Genomic DNA, 18,715 nt, shown 5'->3' on the forward strand with positions numbered 1-18,715 from the left:
ATGTTATGGAAAAGCATTTCATAATGAATTTAAAGAAGTTTCCATTTGCCCTGCGAAGAATTGAAAATCGAGCTTTTTTCCCCCATCTTTAATTCAGTAATTAACTAGACTTTCCCTGTAGTTTGGGAGACTGTAATAGTTTACACCTGTTTCAACTTTCGCTGTTTTTATTGGCCGTGGGTTTTGCCATCCCATATTTCTTATGAAGCAAAAATATGAAATAAAATAGGGTAAAGCATTGGAGAAATTATAATAAACATAAAAAATGAATTGTTCAGCTTAAAATATGAAATGCTTTACCTGCACAATCCATGAAGCCATGTTTCAGTAGTATTGAAGTAATTTATTCCTGGAGTTCTGTGTCATGAAAATAAAGACAGTTGCTTTCACTGGCAGGAATAATCCAGGGTTTTTACAATCAAACAATTAACTTTTGGAACATCAGGCAGAAGTCATGTTGTAAAGACAGTTAGAAAAAGCCTGCTAAATCGTTATGTGTGTGTTTATGTTACTGTGAGTAAAAAAGATGAGGGTGTATCAGTGTATAAGAATGAAGGCTCGATAGAACTGTTCTACCACAGAATACAATCAGACTTCAAAGGTCAGGGAATGCCATGACATCAAGTATGGGTTGGCTCATTCCACAGGTGATGTTTCCCCCTCCAAACATAATAAAAAGAAAACCATTGGGTCAAGAAATTACCATACCTCCTATTTTTTCTTGCAATCCAACTCTCAAATGGTCTCCCTGGTAGCACGCTTTCTTCTTTAGTCGTAACAGTAGCTACCCAGCTCTAGTGTTGAGTTAAGAGTAAAATGACTAGCTCTTTAGTGCGTTGTCCAGAATAAGAATAGCTAAATTAAATTTCTAATACGTTTAATTTGGATAGAGTTGTGAATGTGGAAAGATCTTAGGGAAAGTTGTTTCTAGAATCGAATTTTAATTCTGTCTTGATCTCACTCGTTGGGTGGCTTTGAATATATTGGCCAAAGTTGTAAGTTGAATGAAGGTCTATATTGCCTATTTTGAGTCACCAGCGTGGGACTTAAATATTTGTGGAATGAAAGTGAACATTTTATATTCCTAAGTTTATACTGAGAAAGAGATACTCCACAAACCTCCTCCCTCCCAGTCTCTCACTACTTCAAGCGTAGTTGATATTTTAATACTGAGGAATTTAGAGTAAGTTTGAGAATGGAACTCTCAAATTTGAGCTCAGAAGGATCCTTCTTGGGGAGGGCAGATAATACTTCTGGTGAAATGTTGCTCTCCCTTGATTGGCTTCTGTGGCCTTGGTAGCTTTGTTTGGGTGGAGTCAGTAAAAGCTGTGCAGGAGACCCAGCAACCTGGGAATGAGGTAAGCCTGCTCCCAGCAAGGACTGATGACAGACTCACCACGGTTTGCACTGGAGACAGTGGCTACCCAAGAGTCCCACCAGAGGCTTTTACCAGGTCTTTGTGGGCTTGGGAAATGGACATGTCTCAGGATTTAGGGGAAAATCAGGCTCAGATTTTGAGTTTCTTGTGCATAAACATTTGGAATGAAAAAAGCCAGAGATTTTTGGTGTCAACGAGTGTGCCATCTCTGGCTCCCTCCCTCCTGTTCCTCCTCAGATGATAAGGTTGCTAAAGGTACAGGTTTCCGGTTAAGTTTTAGATGTTTTTCTGGGAACATAATTATAATTTGGGTCCAACTAAGGAAGTTCCCCCCGTTTTGTTCATCCAGGGATTGAAAGGCCATTCTATGAAGTCTGTTTAGCTGGTCTTGGCATGAAGGGGCATTTCAAGGTTGTGACATAATGCGTTTGTCATGAGCAAAATAAGTGTCTAAAGGAAGTTTCTGTAATAAAACATTAATTGTATTATGAAATTTAAACTGATGAATTTTAATTTGTGAAGAGGTTCCCTGCGGGTGAAAGGGGTGTTTTTCTGCCTTGCTTGATAGGCCTTTGAAAATACCTTTGATTCTAAAATTTCTTTTTAAAGAAGAGTTCCCTCGATGTCACTAGAATTTTTTTTTCCAATCTTTGTGCCCTAGTATGCAGTTTTCATTGCCAAGCAATTGTGTCATCGGGCAGGGGTGCCTTTAAGCTATTTTTGGCTTTAGAGATAAAGCCAGCCCAAGAGGTAGCTGAGTTGAAGTGCCCCCAAGGCATTTGTGTCATTAGGTTAGGGTGCCGACCTTTTATCTTCCTGGCCCCTCTGGCTAGGACCAACCAAGTTTGCCAGTTTATTTAGAAAGAGTGAGCTTTGTGTATTTTGTTGTTGTTCGAAATTGCTTTTTATGTTCTTTCAAAAGCTTTACTTTTGGTATATTTCTGAGTTGGAGTGAAAATCATAAGTTGTGGAGTTAACTACAAAGAATCTATCTGTGGAAGTGTGTGACTCAAATGCTCACATTGGTTCCTGTGCTTTAGTTCATGCTGTTGATGATGTGGTTATTGTGCAAAGAGTACAGTTAAAATGGTATTGGAATTGTGCGTTCGTTTCCTTTTGCTGCTGTAACAAATTCACAAGTATAGTGGCTTACAGCAACATAAATTTATTTTGTTACTCTTCTGGAGGTCAGAAGTCAGAAATGTGTTTCATTGGGCTACACCAAGGTGTTGGCAGGGCTGCACTTCCCCCAAAGACCGTAGGGGAGAATCCATTTCCTTGCCTTTGCCAGCTTCTGGAGGGCGCCTATATTTCTTGGCTTGTGACCCCTTTGTCCACCTTCAAAGTCAGCAGTGTAGCATCTCTGTATCTTTTAATGCTCTGACCCTCTCCTTTTGCCATCACACGTCCTTCTTTCTCCCTCTGCTTCTGTTGTCACATTGCCTCCTTGCGCTCTGACCTTCATGCCCCCTTCTTAAAGGGCCCTCGTGATTACAGTGGGTCCACCTGAATAACTCAGGATACACTTCCCACTGCCAGACCCTTGATTTAATCACACCTGCAAAATGCCTTCTGCGTATGTAAGGTAATATATTCACAGGTTCCAGGGATGAGGACGAGACATCATTGAGGGGCTGTTTAGCTGCCACACATTAGAATACAGTTTTTAATTTATTATTTCTTTCTAGCTCTTGTTTTCATCCATTTCCCCAAACTCTCCTTGGAAATCACAGAAACATGTACTCTGCTCTGTTTTTTAAATGAAAACATGTCAATAAAAATACACGTTTTTACAAAATTATAGAAGATATCTTACATTTAACTGTGAAATTAAAGTTGGTGACAAAAGAATTTAGACGTTAATACTTACTACTTTTTGAGGGCAGAGAGGATTTCTTTGAATTTTGAATTCTCTACTTAACGGAATGTCTGCCACACTTACTGGGTCTTTAATAATTTTAGCAAGTGCCCTTGTTACACACACACACACACACAAACACACACACACACACACTCGTGCACCTACAGGCAGGCCCGTTGACGGTATCGCCCACTAGGTGTTTGGGGTACCACAGTCTTCTGGGTTTCAATTTCCAGAAGTTCTTGATCCTGCTTGTTTCTCTGTCCTGGGCAGGGAGGGAACTCTTCCACCCTGTGCCTGAATCTGAGACCTGGTATTTGCCTTCTGAAAGGTGCAATTTGATGCTATTGCAAGCAAGATGCCCTTAGCTCTTTGTTCCTGTCTCTCCACAGATTAAAAAGAAAATGTTCACAGAACCGTAAAACTTTTGCACGTAAAGAACTGGATTTGTCCTTTATTTACAGGCTACCATTCAGATATGAAAACGATTGTTCAAATGCAATGACCTTCACATTAATCTCAGGTGAAATTTTGTCGTCTGGGACCTTCACCAAGACTTTTTAACTCCCTTGTTGTTTTGTCTCTCTCTTTGTAAATGTGAATAAAGAAGTGAGTTAAAGTGTAGTGTGTGATGCCAGCTGAAATCCAAGTAGATTATACAGTCATTGCAAAGCATAAAACTGAAATTGCTCTGAGTAGGCCTTGTCAGATGAGCCATCACTTGAAAAGGCAACCTCACGCCTGGGACTGATTATAGACAGGAGGTGCTCACAGCACTACGGCTGATTCTACTGGTAGTTGCATTTGTTCATGTATGTGGTTCCTTGACTATGAGAAAACAAGACTACTTTCATCTATGTGTGAAAATAGAGACTTGTGAGGCTTTCAGACAAGAAAATGGAGTGTGAAGTTATCTAAAGATGTCTGATTGATTGGATTAGTATTTTATTCTGTATCCATTTTGCATTACAGATGAGGCCTACGGACAGGCACTGAGCTTTAGGGGAACAAGGCTGGTACCTTGTTTACCTTTATATTCTCATACCTGATACTCGAGAGTTTTTTGAATACATAGATTGAAAAATGAAACTATTTTAAATGTATACATTTTTATTTACAGCTGCTGCTGAAGGAAAAGGCAAAAGTGGGGAAGACTTTTTTCAGAAGGTAAGTCACTTTTTACTTGTGCCTTGGCGATAATTAAGGAGAAATGTACCTGTCTCAGCAGCTACACTAGAAGCCCCTGAAAGCGCCCCTTCCATAGGAAGGAGAGTAGGTTTTGATAAGATAGCTGGAGATGCTTGGGGCAAGGAAAGGGTGGTAGGCTGTTTGGGACAAGGAAAGGGTGGTAGGCTGTTTGGGACGTAACCATTCAAAGGCGGCTCCTTCTGGGCAAATTTAATGAAGTTTTCCCTTGGAGGCAAGGAGGCAGTGAGGGCTGCCAGATCTGCTGCCCAGATTATCTTCTTTGCCGCCTGTTTCCTCCTTCCCCAAACACATACCTGACCTGGGGGGCTGGAGAGAAGGAGTCCCTCACAGCTTCTTCATTTCTGGTAAGCCTGACCATGGGCGAGGTAATAAAATTGTCAAAAGATGCCCCATTTAGACCGCTTGCTCGCAAATGGTAACCAAGTCCATTCTGTCCCCGGCTGCCCTCCGTAAGTTCTGACCTTCAGTGAAGCCAGCCTGGTCAGTCAGAGAGGGAAATAGGAACTGATGGAAAATGATTTGAGATGGTGTGGAGAGCAGTTGATGAATTCTGGTGGTTAGCTCTATTTGAAAATAAGTGTTTTATGTAAGGGAAGATGTCTGTCTTGTCAAAGAAATTGACTCGAGTCCCCCTTCTTCTTTCTTTTGTTCAGTTGAATTTATTTGTGTGTTTGTTGTTGGTTTCCAGAAGGCATGTGTGTAGGAAGAAATAACACAGTTTGTCCCAGAGTGAAATACAGCAGCAACTACGGATGAGGTTAAATATCACTGTAGAGGGTCATCAAACTTTTGGAAAACATCTGTGTGACCAGATGTGGCTTTTACAGCCCTCCTCATTCTCTTGTCTTCTGTGTGAGCTGCACTTTTTTTTGGTCAACTTCATCATTCATCCTCTTCCAAGGATATTGAAAGCGAATATTTTCAGAGCTGATACTGGCATTGCCATTTCTTCATTCTGAAAATATTTACCACCTGCTGTGTTGTGCAACGCACTGGAAAGACCAAAATGAGCAAGGTGTAGTCCCTGCTCTAAAGGAATTAGTCTGGTGTTTGATGATAAAGCCACATAAATAGCAGGAAAGTCTGGGCTGTACAGGATTAAGCACTTGACTGGGACTTGAGGAGATTCAAAAGGACTTGTTGAGGTCTTTAGAAGAGTAGAAATTAGCCAAGTGGAGGTAGGCTTGGGTGGGTGGGAAGGGCATTCTAGGTGAAGAAACAGAATGGAAAAAGGCTCAGATGTGGAAGCATTCACACAGCATTCATACTTCAAACATTTGGCTGGCATATGACATCGGAGAGTTCACAGTGCAAGGTGAGGTGTACTATCCTATATGATGAGCTACCTTCTTTGTTTGGGCGGCCTTTCTTAAAGGGATTTAAATTTAAAAAATTTAAAACTGCTGTGCTGGCCAAATAGAATGTGCCAGACCACAGTTTTCTACCCCTGCTCTTTAGGCTCATGCTGTTGAAGTTTATGTACTATGTCTGAATCTGCCTTCCTTGGCATTGTCTGACGTTGGTTCATGTCCAACTTGTACTCAATACTTGGGCAATTCAGAATACTCTGCTTTTAGCTGGGGCAGCCTTGCCACAAGGGGAAGAAAAGAGAAGACAAATAGCAGAAATCGCAGATTTGCCTTGGGTTGGCTGTGGTGGCACAAATAGATGCAACCTATGGAAGGATTTTTGTTTCTTTTTTTTCCTGTTTCTGAGTTCTTCTTTAACTTGCAAAGAGATGTAAAAAGCAGCCTGTTCAGCTTTGTGTGACTCAGACATTTTAAAACCTGAATCGAAACACAGTGTATGTGGTCATAAAGGACCTTCATTCTTAGAAGATTTGCTAATATTTATCACTCTTTGCAGAGCCATATATACATTCCAGCAGTTTAAATGGAAACACATGTTTGAATCCAGGAACATGTGTGCATCCCACAAACTGTGAGTTGGAATCATAGATTACATTCTTGGTCGCAGGTTAATGAAGCCTCTGACTAAATGGAGTACTTTTTAATCTCCTCATTTTCTTCTTTTGTTCAATAAAGTATCTTCCTGATCGACAAGTGTCAATATAAGATTTGGATACTTACCCTGGAAAAAACCCTGCAGCTTACTAAGAGGCAAGCATCCCAAATTTCAGAAAAGTAATTTTCAGTGTTTTGACCAGACAGAAGTAGACATTATGGTCTGTCTCCAGTAGAATGAAGGAGCAGAGAGGTATTGAATTCTCCTCCAGGAACTTTCTTCTAGTCACACATCTTCCATTAAAATTAATGGCATTTGGGGAAACATTTGGGAACAGAAAATAAACCACATTGCTGGTCATTAGCATGTTCGAAAAAATGCTTTTCTTCTCCCAGGGAAATGCAAATATGAAGGTTCTATATGCTTATTATTAGAATATATTTTGGTTTTTTACTCTGGAGTGTGTATCACAAACCAAAATTAGAATCTCTCTTTGAGCTGAGTTTAAAATTTGACTATCCTGACTTTAAAAATATCTAAGTCTGGAAGGATACCTCCTGGATTCATACTGCCTCTCCCTAAGGAGAGGATTGGAAGAGGAGGATGAGACTTGTATATGTTACTTTGGTTTTTTTGGACCATCAAAATATATGTAAAATCACTACTGGGATCATCAAATGTATTGTCTCAAATTTGGAGCTATGATTTGCAGTTGTTCAGTTTACTGTACGCTTAGACTTCTCCCAGGTGTCACACTTATTGTTTCAGAGATCTCCCTGGTTTTCTGTATACTGTTTCACTGTATGTGTTTAAAATGTTTTATTTCCACTGATATTCTATTAGGGTAAAAGACTAACCTGTTACAACAGATAATGCCAACAATATCGTGCCTTAAAGAACAGTTCTTTAAAATTAGAAGCATCATAAAAATTCGAAAATAGGGGAATGGTTGAATAAATTTTGGTGTATTCACATCATGAAATTATATGCAATGTTTAAAAAAAACTAAGTAAATCTTTACCCATTGACACAGAAAGATACTTGCAGTGTATTGCTGAATCAAAAATGTAAATAGTATGATTTCTGTTTTGTAAAATACATATAAAAACAAGATAAAATATAGGTCTGAAATGGTACACATTTCAGATAAATAAAACGGTCAACAGAGATCACACCTTTTTATTTTGTCCTTTCCACATAGTACAATTTTTAAGTAAGTGTGTACATCTTTTGTAAAATTTTTAATGAAACAATAACAAAAAGGAAAAAAAAAGAACAGTTCTTTATTTTACTTTCATGTAACATTCTAAGGAGAATATTCCCACTTGGTAGGTGGCATTGTCCCATGCTGTCAGTGAGAGACCCAGATTCCTTCTAAGACAGAGACCTGCTGTTCCCTAAGGCACAATCTCATCTGTATGGTTAAAACTGGGTCATCACCATGGCCAGATGGGAGCTGGTGAGAAGGAGGAAGTGTGCCGTGGTCTTAAGGCAGGTCAGGTCTGGGTCTGGCATGTGTCAGTTGTTCTCACGTTCTCCTGGAGAAAACTCCTGTATGATGAGGCCTTATGTAACTGCAGTCATAGGGGTGGGAGGAGGAGCATCTGGAGGAAATACTGATTTTGCAAGCGCTCTTTACCAAAAGACAGATTAAGGAAAAATGAATGTGGTCAGAGGGTAATATCTCTGTGTGTTAAGCTTTTGAAACGTTTTGTATTATCTTTTGGGGCTGCTCTAAAAATTTGTACCACAAATTGAGTGGCTTCCACACTAAAAATGGGTTGTCTCACCTTTCTGGAGGCTGGAAGTCCAGGATCAAGGTGTGGACAGGGTTGGTTCTTTCCTAGGGCTGCGAGAGAGAATCTGGTCCACACCCCTCTCCTGGCTCCTGGAGGTTTGCTTGCCGTCTTTGGTGTTCATGGCTTGTAGAAGCATCGTCCCCGTCTCTGCCTTCTTCACATGGCATTCTCCTTGTGTGTGTCTTGCTGTGTCCAAACATCCTCTTTTTATAAGGACACCAGTCCTATTGGATTAGGGCTCACTCTAATGATTTCATCTCTCTAATTACATCTGCAGTGACCCCGTTTCCAAATAAGGTCGCATTTGAGGTACTGGTGGTTAGGATTTCAACATACGAATTCTGGGGGACACAATTCAACTACTAATACCTTTTAATGGAGGAAATAAAGTTTGTAGAACATTTACTATAATTAGAAAAATTTGGTAGAATTGTTATGTTTTGATACTCAATTTGATCTATGGATTTTAACTTCCTAGTCATTTGTACTAAATTGTTTTCTTTCCTTATAGCAAGTCATTTTTAAGTTGTCTATAACAAATACACAATTAACATGCAAGAAAGAAAAAAAATCTACTTAGTCATCCCACCTTTGAAGGAGAACTACTATTTATACACCCTTAGTCCTTCTTTCTATGTATATTAAAAATGTAAAGTGCTTTTTAATATTCTCTGATTGGCTGATGAGATTACAAATTAGACTCTTTGTATTGGATACATCCCAAATGTTTTTCTATGTTGAAATTTGCAAGTTCTCCAGTAATTGTACTTTTTATTCTTTGGCTCTAACTATATTTACAAAAGGAGGGAATGGATACAACTATTGCTGTTCTCTCTAGTTCTTTGTCCACTTCTCATGGAACCTTAATTGAAACACATGGAAATGATCTGCCAGGAGTTTTACAGTTCTTTGGCCAGTTGTTCATGGCTTACTCACTGTCTGTCCTGCTTCCTTTAATCACTTCGTTTTTTCTTTCTCTTGTGAAATGACTACTTTTTTAATTTCTCTTGTGAAATGACTATGGCGAGATCTTGGAGGGGAAAATGTGTTACAGTGTATTAGGTGGGGATGAGTAAAGTGATTGTATTACAAATGTGATTCATCAAAGCAAAATGCTTTAGGAATCTCGAATCCCAATGGCTGAAGAAGAGAAAATCCATTCAGCATCATAATTGATGAAAGCCAAGTTTTCCATCACACTGGGTTATATACATCGTTTCACCACAAAGTACACATCCCATATTTTAAAGTAGGGATATTTTATACCCTTAAAATATTTCAGTTTAGAAAAGTGACCTTTAAACTGTGGTTTTTCAGAAGGGCTTATCACTAAGACTAATATAAATAAGAAACTGTTTGATGGTTTATGTGGTATATTTTTATTACCCTCAAGCTCATCTTGTCAGGCAAATAGATTTCTTTTGTCATTTTGAGACTGGAAGGTAGCAAGTGTTGTCTTCTGGGGTAAATTGCTTGGAGGAATATCTGTCTTCCTTTGTACCTCAAAATGAGTGCATTAGTTGGTCTTAGATGGGGACCACTTGAATCTTTTTATTGGAGGAGGGAGGCAGAAATCTCTAAGTATAATTGCTTCTACTTCCTCCACTGACCATGATTTTGTATAGGTTGAATGGATCATAGTCCTCTGGCCATAGAAATAAGTTTTGATTTAATTATTTAAAAGTGAATTCACTTCATTATAGCCCATGATATACTTTCTCTAGCACTGAGTCTTTATGCTTAAACATTTAAAATCAAGTTTGATTTAAATGAAATAAGGATATTTAAGGTTTTAATCTCAGTATGTATTTCAGTAGGTAATATATTCACGTGGTTCACAATTCAGACATTCCAAAAGGACGTGTATATACAGTGAAGAGTGTTTGATGTCACAGTTCTGAAGATGGGCTCAGGAGGCTGCAGAATGAGTGTTGATTTTGATTCTAGACTTAAATGTTGTCACCACTGGATGTCATCACAAATGGACAGTTAGGCCTTAAAGCCAACATTCAGGGACCCTGGGTTCTTATTTCTGATGACAGTGTTATGGACTTGAGCATAAGTTTCATTGAGAGAGTCTGTGATCGCTGTTTTCTCCCACAACTGGCTAAATAGGGGTAACTGGCACGTACAAGACTTAGAAAAAATGGACAACCCCCCAAACAGGTTATTCTGGTCATCTCTTAATTCTATTTATTTTTAAAAATTAATTAATTAATTTTTTTTTGCGGTATGCGGGCCTCTCACTGTTGTGGCCTTCTCCCGTTGCGGAGCACAGGCTCCGGACGCGCAGGCTCAGCGGCCATGGCTCACGGGCCCAGCCGCTCCGCGGCATGTGGGATCTTCCCGGACCGGGGCACGAACCCGTGTCCCCCGCATCGGCAGGCGGACTCTCAACCACTGCGCCACCAGGGAAGCCCTAAAAATTAATTTTTATTGGAGTATAGTTGATTTACAGTGTTGTGTTAGTTTCTACTGTACAGCAAAGTGAATCAGTTATACAGATACATATATCTGCTCTTTTTTAGATTTTTTTCTCATATGGTCATCTTTCAGAAAGTTGTTAAGGGTAAGAATCTGTCCTGTTTTTATATCTTCTCATTTGCTCTGTGTCTTCCATCAGAGTCGAGCAGATAAGGGTTAGTGAGAAAAGATTAAGAAAAAGACTGTCTTAAGTGATTTGCTCATTCTCTCTTTTTCTTTTCTAAGTTCTGTCTTTGTGTTGACTTGAATATGGGTGTCAAGCCCATATTCTCGAGCATGTTGTACAGTCACCTGTTGAGTTCTGTCATCATATCAGGTACTTGGCTTTTCTTTCGGCAGTCATTTCACACAACTGCTTTATGAAAACCACATTTGCTGTTTTATTCCTCTTTCTGCCTCCATGGAGGTAGGGGATGTCATTGGGGTTCCTTTAAACTGTGTGTTTGATGGCAGTGAATATACCCTAGTTGCTATTATGATTTTTTAAAGTGAATAATAATAGTTAATTTAAATGAATACCCTATGAAAGTTTAGTCATTACTGGTTTAAATGTCTCTTGAACCCAGACTCAAACCATTGGATCATGTGGAAAATCACATTGAGTTTATGATTGGATTATTATGTAGGCCTTAAAAAATCATGTAAACATTACTAGGGCAGAAATTATTCCAGAATGTTAAGTGTCTGTCTCAGTGATGAGATTATGGTTGATTTGTATTCTTTCTCTATACTTATTATGCAGTGAACCCCTATTATTTTTAAAAGCAAGATTAATCATCACCACCACCTCATGGAGAGAAACAGACCGTAATGGCTAAAGTAGGTTGAGGTTGCCCATGAATGCATAAATTATTGCCAATTTGTAGAACATAAAGTATTTTGTTGAAAGAAGTGTAAAAGGTCATTTGTTTCTGCCACCCATGACGTACGGAAGTTCCTTCTGTATCTTCTACAACAGGTATAAAAACAGTACAGGTTTCAGATGTATATACAAGGCTGATTTTTAGTCAGTGCTGATTTTCAGAAAATTTCCCCCTTTCTTTTCATCCATGTGATCCTCTTGTTTTGCCATTTGGAGGTATAAAAATTTTTTCGAAGATTTTTTTTTTTTATAAAATCTGTATGTCTTCTTTTCTTCAGACTAAAGATATTTAGATTTTATTTATCATATAACTCAATTTTCAGATCCCTTACCATTCTATTCACTTTCAGGAGCAAGATTTTACAGGTGGTAACAATATCTGGGCACAGTATTTTGGGTATAGCCTGATGAGTACGGCTGTAGTGAGGCCATGATATCCATGATACGGATGTGATCCAGAAGCAGCTAAAGATTATATAATTTTCAGGCACTGTCAATTGGTCACAGATGTGAAGAATTGGCTTTTTTTTTGTTGTTTTTTTTTGGCCATTCTTCATCCAACTGAAGAGGAATGTTTGGCTCCAACTGTCATTACTAGGTGTATAATATACATTAAGGATGCTAGAATCCTGACTGGCAGGTTCAAGCCCACTTATAGATAGCTCACAGGCTCTGTCACTCTAAACTCTTGACCTGCCATTTGGCCTGGAGACCATGTGGCAGTTAAGGTGTGGCCAGAACATGAAAGTGTGGGAAGCATCCCTTTGAAAGAGTTCACCTGGTTCTGGGACTGTGTAGTCGGAACTCCTGCGTGATTTTCTTTCTTCATTATGGACTTCACAAGGTTACCTGGGGAAAGGACTCCACCACAGCCTGACAGCCCGTAATAAAATGATGGGGCCAGTGCAGTGACTTTTAGTGTGACTCCAGTGAATGCTGTGACATTTAGTAAAGAGCTTTAAGCTTTACTGCTTCAAAATGGGTTTACAGAAGAATTAGTACGTTTAAAAATTGGGTGTGGTGGTTATGTCCTTTTCTTCTAGACAAGGATCTGAATAGTCTTGGATTGATTTTTTTTTTTTTTTCAGGGTCAGAGACCTAGTTGGTGGCAGCCAGGACCTGAAGAGTGCTTTTCTGACTTTGACTGTTGTTCATAAAATATAAATCATTTTCTGTAAATCGGTGATTATCATGCCCTCTTGGGTGGACTGTGCTCCTATAGTGAGAAAAGTTCTGTCTAAAGCTGTAAGTTTTGCTGAGTAGGACTCTGAATTAGAGTCATTGTGGTGCATTAGAGGGACAGCCAAAGGGCTGAAGCAAATTAGTACAGTAAAATAAGTGGTATGGATTTTGTTAGTCCTTTATATGTTGTTTAAACGGTCAGATTTCCAAATCATATTAAGGTTGGTTGGTCTGATATTTCACTATTTTATTTTTTCCAGGAGAGTTATGATAGTGGCTTATTGTCATCTCATGAATCAATACTTTCTTCAATTTAGGAACTCTTGCTGTTTTTTAAAGAACAGCCTTTTGCTTGATGGCGTTTAAAATTTTGCATTTTATTTAGACAAAATAGATGGCTTTAGAATTTGTACTTTGGCTCATTCAACTCTTACCTTTTGTCTCTGAATAATACCTTTAAATTTATGGACTTTGTCATTTATGTGATTATATGCCTGCCTTTCCACATACCCTCCCATGAAAAAAGGAGAGGAGCCGGGTGTGTTTTGCATCACCTGTTTCCCTGCTCTTCCAGCCACAGCTGACAGGCCTAGATGTGGCACCAGACCCAATGAGGAACCTTCTGTAGACACTGGCCACGACCTGTGTGACTGGCTCTGAAAACTCACTGAGCGAGACTTGTCTCTAACAAATTGGGGAAGCTAAGACCTAGAGTGGTAGTGGGGACGTGGAGGGAAAGGTCGTGGTGTCGGGTGGGGTCGGGGAGAAGCCAGGGGTGACCGTGTGGGCCACGGGAAAATGCTGGGGTCACAGGGAGAAGCAGCTGTGAGTCAGCAGAAGAAACCCATCCACAGAAGGGAACATGGAACAACAACAACAACCAAAAAAAAAGAGCGAGAGAGTGAGAGAACGAGAGCGAGAGAGCGAGAGAGCGCGTGAGAGAGCGAGCGATAGGGAAGCAGATAAGCCAGAAGTGAGCAGTGCCTCTTGGGGGAGCTGGAACAGTTTGTGGTGCTTCTCAAGTTTGGCTCAGTAGGTGCTTTTGCAAACTTCTTCCCTTCTCTTGATATGCTTGAGAAACTTTGGTGTCTGTGTGTAGTATAGTTTAGCCCCTCGATGAGTATCTCAAATTAAGTTATATCGTTAAAGGAGCAGTGCTCCCTAGACAAGACATAAGACATTCTCCCCAAACGGGTCATTAAAATATGTATACAGCAGCATATATATATATATATATATATATATATATGAATTCTTTTCAGAGAGAATGTTCATCATATACTGGTATGGTATATTTTCATGTTTTGCAACATATATACCACAGTGTGTTGTAAAACATGAAAATATACCATACCAGTATATGCTGAACACTCTTTCTGAATAAAATTCATATATATGTGTGTATATATGTGTTTGTATATATACATATATATATGGTGTGTGTGTGTGTGTGTGTGTGTGTGTGTGTGTGTGTATGAATAGTATTCTTATTCAGGGTGTGTTTCTTTTTGCTCGTCAGTTGCCAGCATTATTCAAGGAATCATAAGGTCATAATTGCTGTTAATATCTTCAGTGGAAAAAGCTTGTGCTGGCCTTATTTTCCAAAAAGATTTAGCTGTGGGCTTTTATTGTACGTTTTAGGATTTCCTCCTTCTCCTTGCACATTGGCACTAATATATTGTTTTAGTCAGTGTTATGCTTTTTGTGGGAAGTTTGTAGTCAGCCAACGTGAGGAGGGGTTAGTACAGCATACAACATTTTCTGTTTTTCTTAGTAGTGGTTAGGGAGAACACTTTGTTACTCTTTCCCTCTTTAAGTAACATGATCCTTGAATTAAATTATTAAATATCCTGAATGTTGCTCTCTTATTTTGTATGTTCAGCGTTGTGGATTGTCCCAAACTAGTTCTTTTGCAGGTTTTTATTTCTTTGGAGGCAAGTTCCTTCTTGAAAGGAGCTGCTTTTTGTCACTTTAAGAGGTGAAAAAATGGATTTCATTATCGTTTTTTCCCCCCTTGGTGAAATCAAAATGATTTAGGATAAGTGTATAAGTATGTCTTTCCTTCCTTAGCATTTATTACCATTAGTACTCTTGTCATTCTAGATTATCATTCAGTCATTCAGATTTTCTGCTTCTTAATAGTTAAAGTGATGACGATTGGGAATTAAGGAATTTAGCCAGAGATGAAACCAACTACAGGCAAATATAGAGGCTTCTGTGTTTCCTTCTCAGTTTTCTTTCTTGAGTTTTCCATCAATTACTTTTTTGAGAGAGAGAGAGAGAGAGAGAGAAAAAAACAAAAACAAAAACCCAGCTTCAATTCCCATGTGGCTGTTTACTTTGGAGTTGCCAAGAAACCTTAATCCCATGTGAATAAGAAAACTTTAAACTCAGTTAGCTTGGAGTTGTTTTCTTAAATAGAACTTCTTCCTGTTATATTTGTCTATGGGATTTCCAAGACAATTGTCCAAATCCATGTGTAAGTCAATAGGAGATGCTGTTTGAGAAGCTCTGTGGCATGGTCCTTAGGTTGGTAGGTTGGGAGAGCCTAAATATTTCCTGGTTTCGGCCAGTATGTTGAGAGGGAGTTATTAACAAAATTGAAGAAATAGTATATTTTAGCATTTATTTGGAACATGGATGTTGTGTTTCTTCTCATTTGTGAGTACCACTTCACTTTAGCATCCCTCTCACACATTGAAAATATGGTGTGCTAGGACTTCCCTGGTGGCGCAGTGGTTAAGAATCCGCCTGCCAATGCAGGGGACACGGGTTCGAGCCCTGGTCCAGGAAGGTCCCACATGCCGTGGAGCAACTAAGCCCGCGAGCCACAACTATTGAGCCTGCGTGCCACAACTACTGAAGCCTGCATGCGTAGAGCCCATGCTCCGCAACAAGAGAAGCCACCACAATGAGAAGCCTGCGCACCACAACGAAGAGTAGCCCCCGCCCGTCGCAACTAGAGAAAAGCACGCGCACAGCAACGAAGACCCAACGCAGCCAAAAAAATAAATGAGTAAAAAGAAAATGTGGCGTGCTACCTCATGCTCTGTCAATCTGGAAACTCTGTCTTCTAGTTTCATGGGAATACTAAAGAAGAAATAATTTCTACCTTCAGAGAGCTTTCAAGCAGAAGGAGAAAGATGTTTATAAGAAAGGGTTAGAATGAATGATGAAGTACACAGGCTTTACAGAGATGCCAAGGAGGCCATTCATGAGACACTTACCACCCTTCCTGTGAGCTATACACTGTGCAGGTGCAGGATCGTGGAGGGGAAACGGGCAACATCTGGTCCCTGTCCTCAAAGCGGTCACACTCTAAAGGAGAAGTGGCACGGAAGTGCCACCCAGGGTGGCGAGAGCATGTAACAGAGGAAACAGAAGGAGTGATTTGTTCTCCTGTGAGGCATCAAGAAAGGCTACCCTCAGGAGAAAATGTTGGAGCAGGAATTTGAGGGAAAGGTAACACATGATTAGTATGTTGGGTAAGATTAGGTCAGGCTTTGTGGAAGAGTTTCTGAGCAGAGAGCAGCGTTGAGATTAGGTTAAGATGTCTTCTAGACCTGTGATAAAGTGACCTAAATGTCTTAATGGAGGCAAGATGGAAAGGCATTCCTCACGGAAAGAACCCCCTGAGTGCCTTTGCAAAGGCAAAATAAGAGACAGTGGAGAATGTTTTTCTGTCCTGTGGCCTAGAAAACAAATGAGTTAAAAGTGATATATATCATTATATCATCTTTTTCTGAGCTAATTACTCAGAGTCAAGTGGACGGTTGAGAGGATGAATAGAAGGTTTGGAAATCCAGATTAAATTTAGGAGATCATACTGTTTGTATTCACTGTCTACTGAAAGATGATGAGAATTAAAGACGATAGCCAGGGTAACCAAACATTTTGTGTTATAGCTTGTTTTGCAGCTTCTGACTTCTTTGTTAAGTGCTGGCTTTAGGGATGTATTATTACTTTTTTCTTCCCTCTACTTTCTTGGAGGAAAAATGCATTCCCAGGAAGATTAACTTTTAACTATGCTTTGAAACATGAGTTTTCAACTGTTGTAATACCTTCATTGCATTTTGGACGATAAAACTTCCAAGTTTGGAATGATGGCTATAAAATAAATAGCATCGTTTGACTAAGTCCCAAACCTTCTATGATAGGCAGTTTTTTTAAAAATGTATTTTCCAGGAGGACAGTTGAAAATTTTGGCTTTGCAGTTTACTCCTGGCTGTGTTTTATGGGAATCAGACTAAAACTTCTGAGACCAATGATTCCAATTTGGCAAATAATAGAAAATTTGGTTCTATTCAAAATTAAAGCTTCTCTTAAAGAAATTGTTGGCTATCAACCATTTAGCATGTTCTAGTGTTAGCCTTAAACCACCATTATACAATGATTGAACACGTACAGAGAAGGCCAAGAATATTCGAGATCCAGTATTGTATGCAGAATAAATATAGCCAAGTCTCATTTTTTCAGGGCAAGGCTTTCTAACTGAAAGAAGTGGAATTCATGTTCCCTTTCCCATTTCCCTAACTCTACCATGAACCATTTTAGAGTTAGTAAATTCTTAATCTACAGCAGTATCCTTAACCCTCATTGGTGTAGGTTTGCCTGTGGATCTTTTAAAAGCTATTGATGTCCAAACTAGAGATTCTGATTTAATTGTTCTAGAAGTAAAGCTTGAGCATTATTATTATTTTTTAAACTGACCAAGTGGCTTAAATATGCAGCCAAGGTTTGGAACCACTGATACAGCATGTGGGCAAGTGCAGAGAGAAATTCTAAATTTGTGTTGGTCTCTAATGCTGATTAAAAGGAAGGAATTGTATGTATTTTGCGTGCGTTTGTGTCAATTATGAATGGATTTCACTTTCTGTTGAGTTTCATTCTCTTAGGACTAAGTGTTCCGTGGTACGATTTCCAAAAGGATATACTGTGGAACACTAGTTCTGTATTATGTTAATAAATACGGTACTTTTATAAGTTCCATGATTAGGTAAGTTTGAGGAATGCTGTTATATACAGTTAAAAAAGGCTCTTTCCTTCAGAACTGCTTGCAGCCACTAATGTGTTAGTTATTTGCATTTTGTGAATTTGTTAGAGGAATATATATTATGTAGCACTTCATAAAACCGTTTGATCATTTTTTTTCCTTTTGGTGACGAGATAGTCTGTAGAATTAAACAATCAGTGAATTATTTAGAAATTCCTTTTTTTCCACTGACCAAGATTTGTGTTAGGGCTGGACGTGATGCACTTATACAACGGAGACTTTCTTAAAAAGTGTATTTCCTCAGTGAGCCTCATTATAGGGGGAAGAGTGTAAATCATTGCAGAGTACATGATTCTTTCCTAAAACACAACTGTTATCATTTGATAACCATGCTCAGAATTTTTTAACATCTTTCCATTGCCTCCCAGATAAAGCTTAAATGTCTTTAAGCTTTGGCATTGAACGTTCATTACAGTCTGGTTCCTTCCTGCTTATTGACCTTTGTCTCCCAGTGTTCCTTAAACCAACCCCCTGGTATCAACCAGTGGGATCCCCAAGCCGTGATCATTCCTGACTTTTGTGGCTGGAGATGAAAATATCTACCCACCTAGAAAGTCTTTTTCTCACCTTGATCTCTGACCCTTTCCAGTTGTATAGCTAAAAGTCCCACCATTCTGTGGCATGTTCCGGGCTGGCCCAGCCTCCGTGGACAGTTTTCATTTCTTTATACGTTACACATCTGCATCACTTTGGATTTTATTAAAAAGTTAATTTTCTTGTGTTGTTCTGTTCTTTGGAGTTGATATACTAATAGTCCAACTAGTTTCTGACTTCTGAATTGAGAGAGTCAAGTATTTTGGGGTCTAACCCATTGGTCTCTGTGCATGGTTGGGGCTACGTAACTTCTTAGAATCATGTTATTGTAGGACTGAAAGGGACCTTAAGAGATTTTCTAGTTTAGCATAGAAGTGAAGAAAGACCT

General features: G+C 39.2%; 1 protein-coding gene across 1 annotated transcript in view; it reads left to right on the plus strand.

Moving 5' to 3' along the window:
- Positions 1-1,083: 1,083 nt before the first annotated feature.
- BICC1 (BicC family RNA binding protein 1) overlaps positions 1,084-18,715 on the plus strand; it is a 204,313-nt gene continuing 186,681 nt past the window's right edge. Inside the window, exon 1 of the mRNA XM_022560570.3 lies at positions 1,084-4,406. Coding sequence (XP_022416278.2) covers positions 4,338-4,406 — 69 coding nt within the window. The 5' untranslated portion in view covers positions 1,084-4,337. The remainder of the gene's footprint in view (positions 4,407-18,715) is intronic.

The sequence above is a fragment of the Delphinapterus leucas genome, chromosome 16 (genome assembly GCF_059928025.1).
Source record: "Delphinapterus leucas isolate spDelLeu-1000000601 "Yukka" chromosome 16, BTC_Dleu_Yukka2, whole genome shotgun sequence".
NCBI classification, from domain to species: domain Eukaryota; kingdom Metazoa; phylum Chordata; class Mammalia; order Artiodactyla; family Monodontidae; genus Delphinapterus; species Delphinapterus leucas.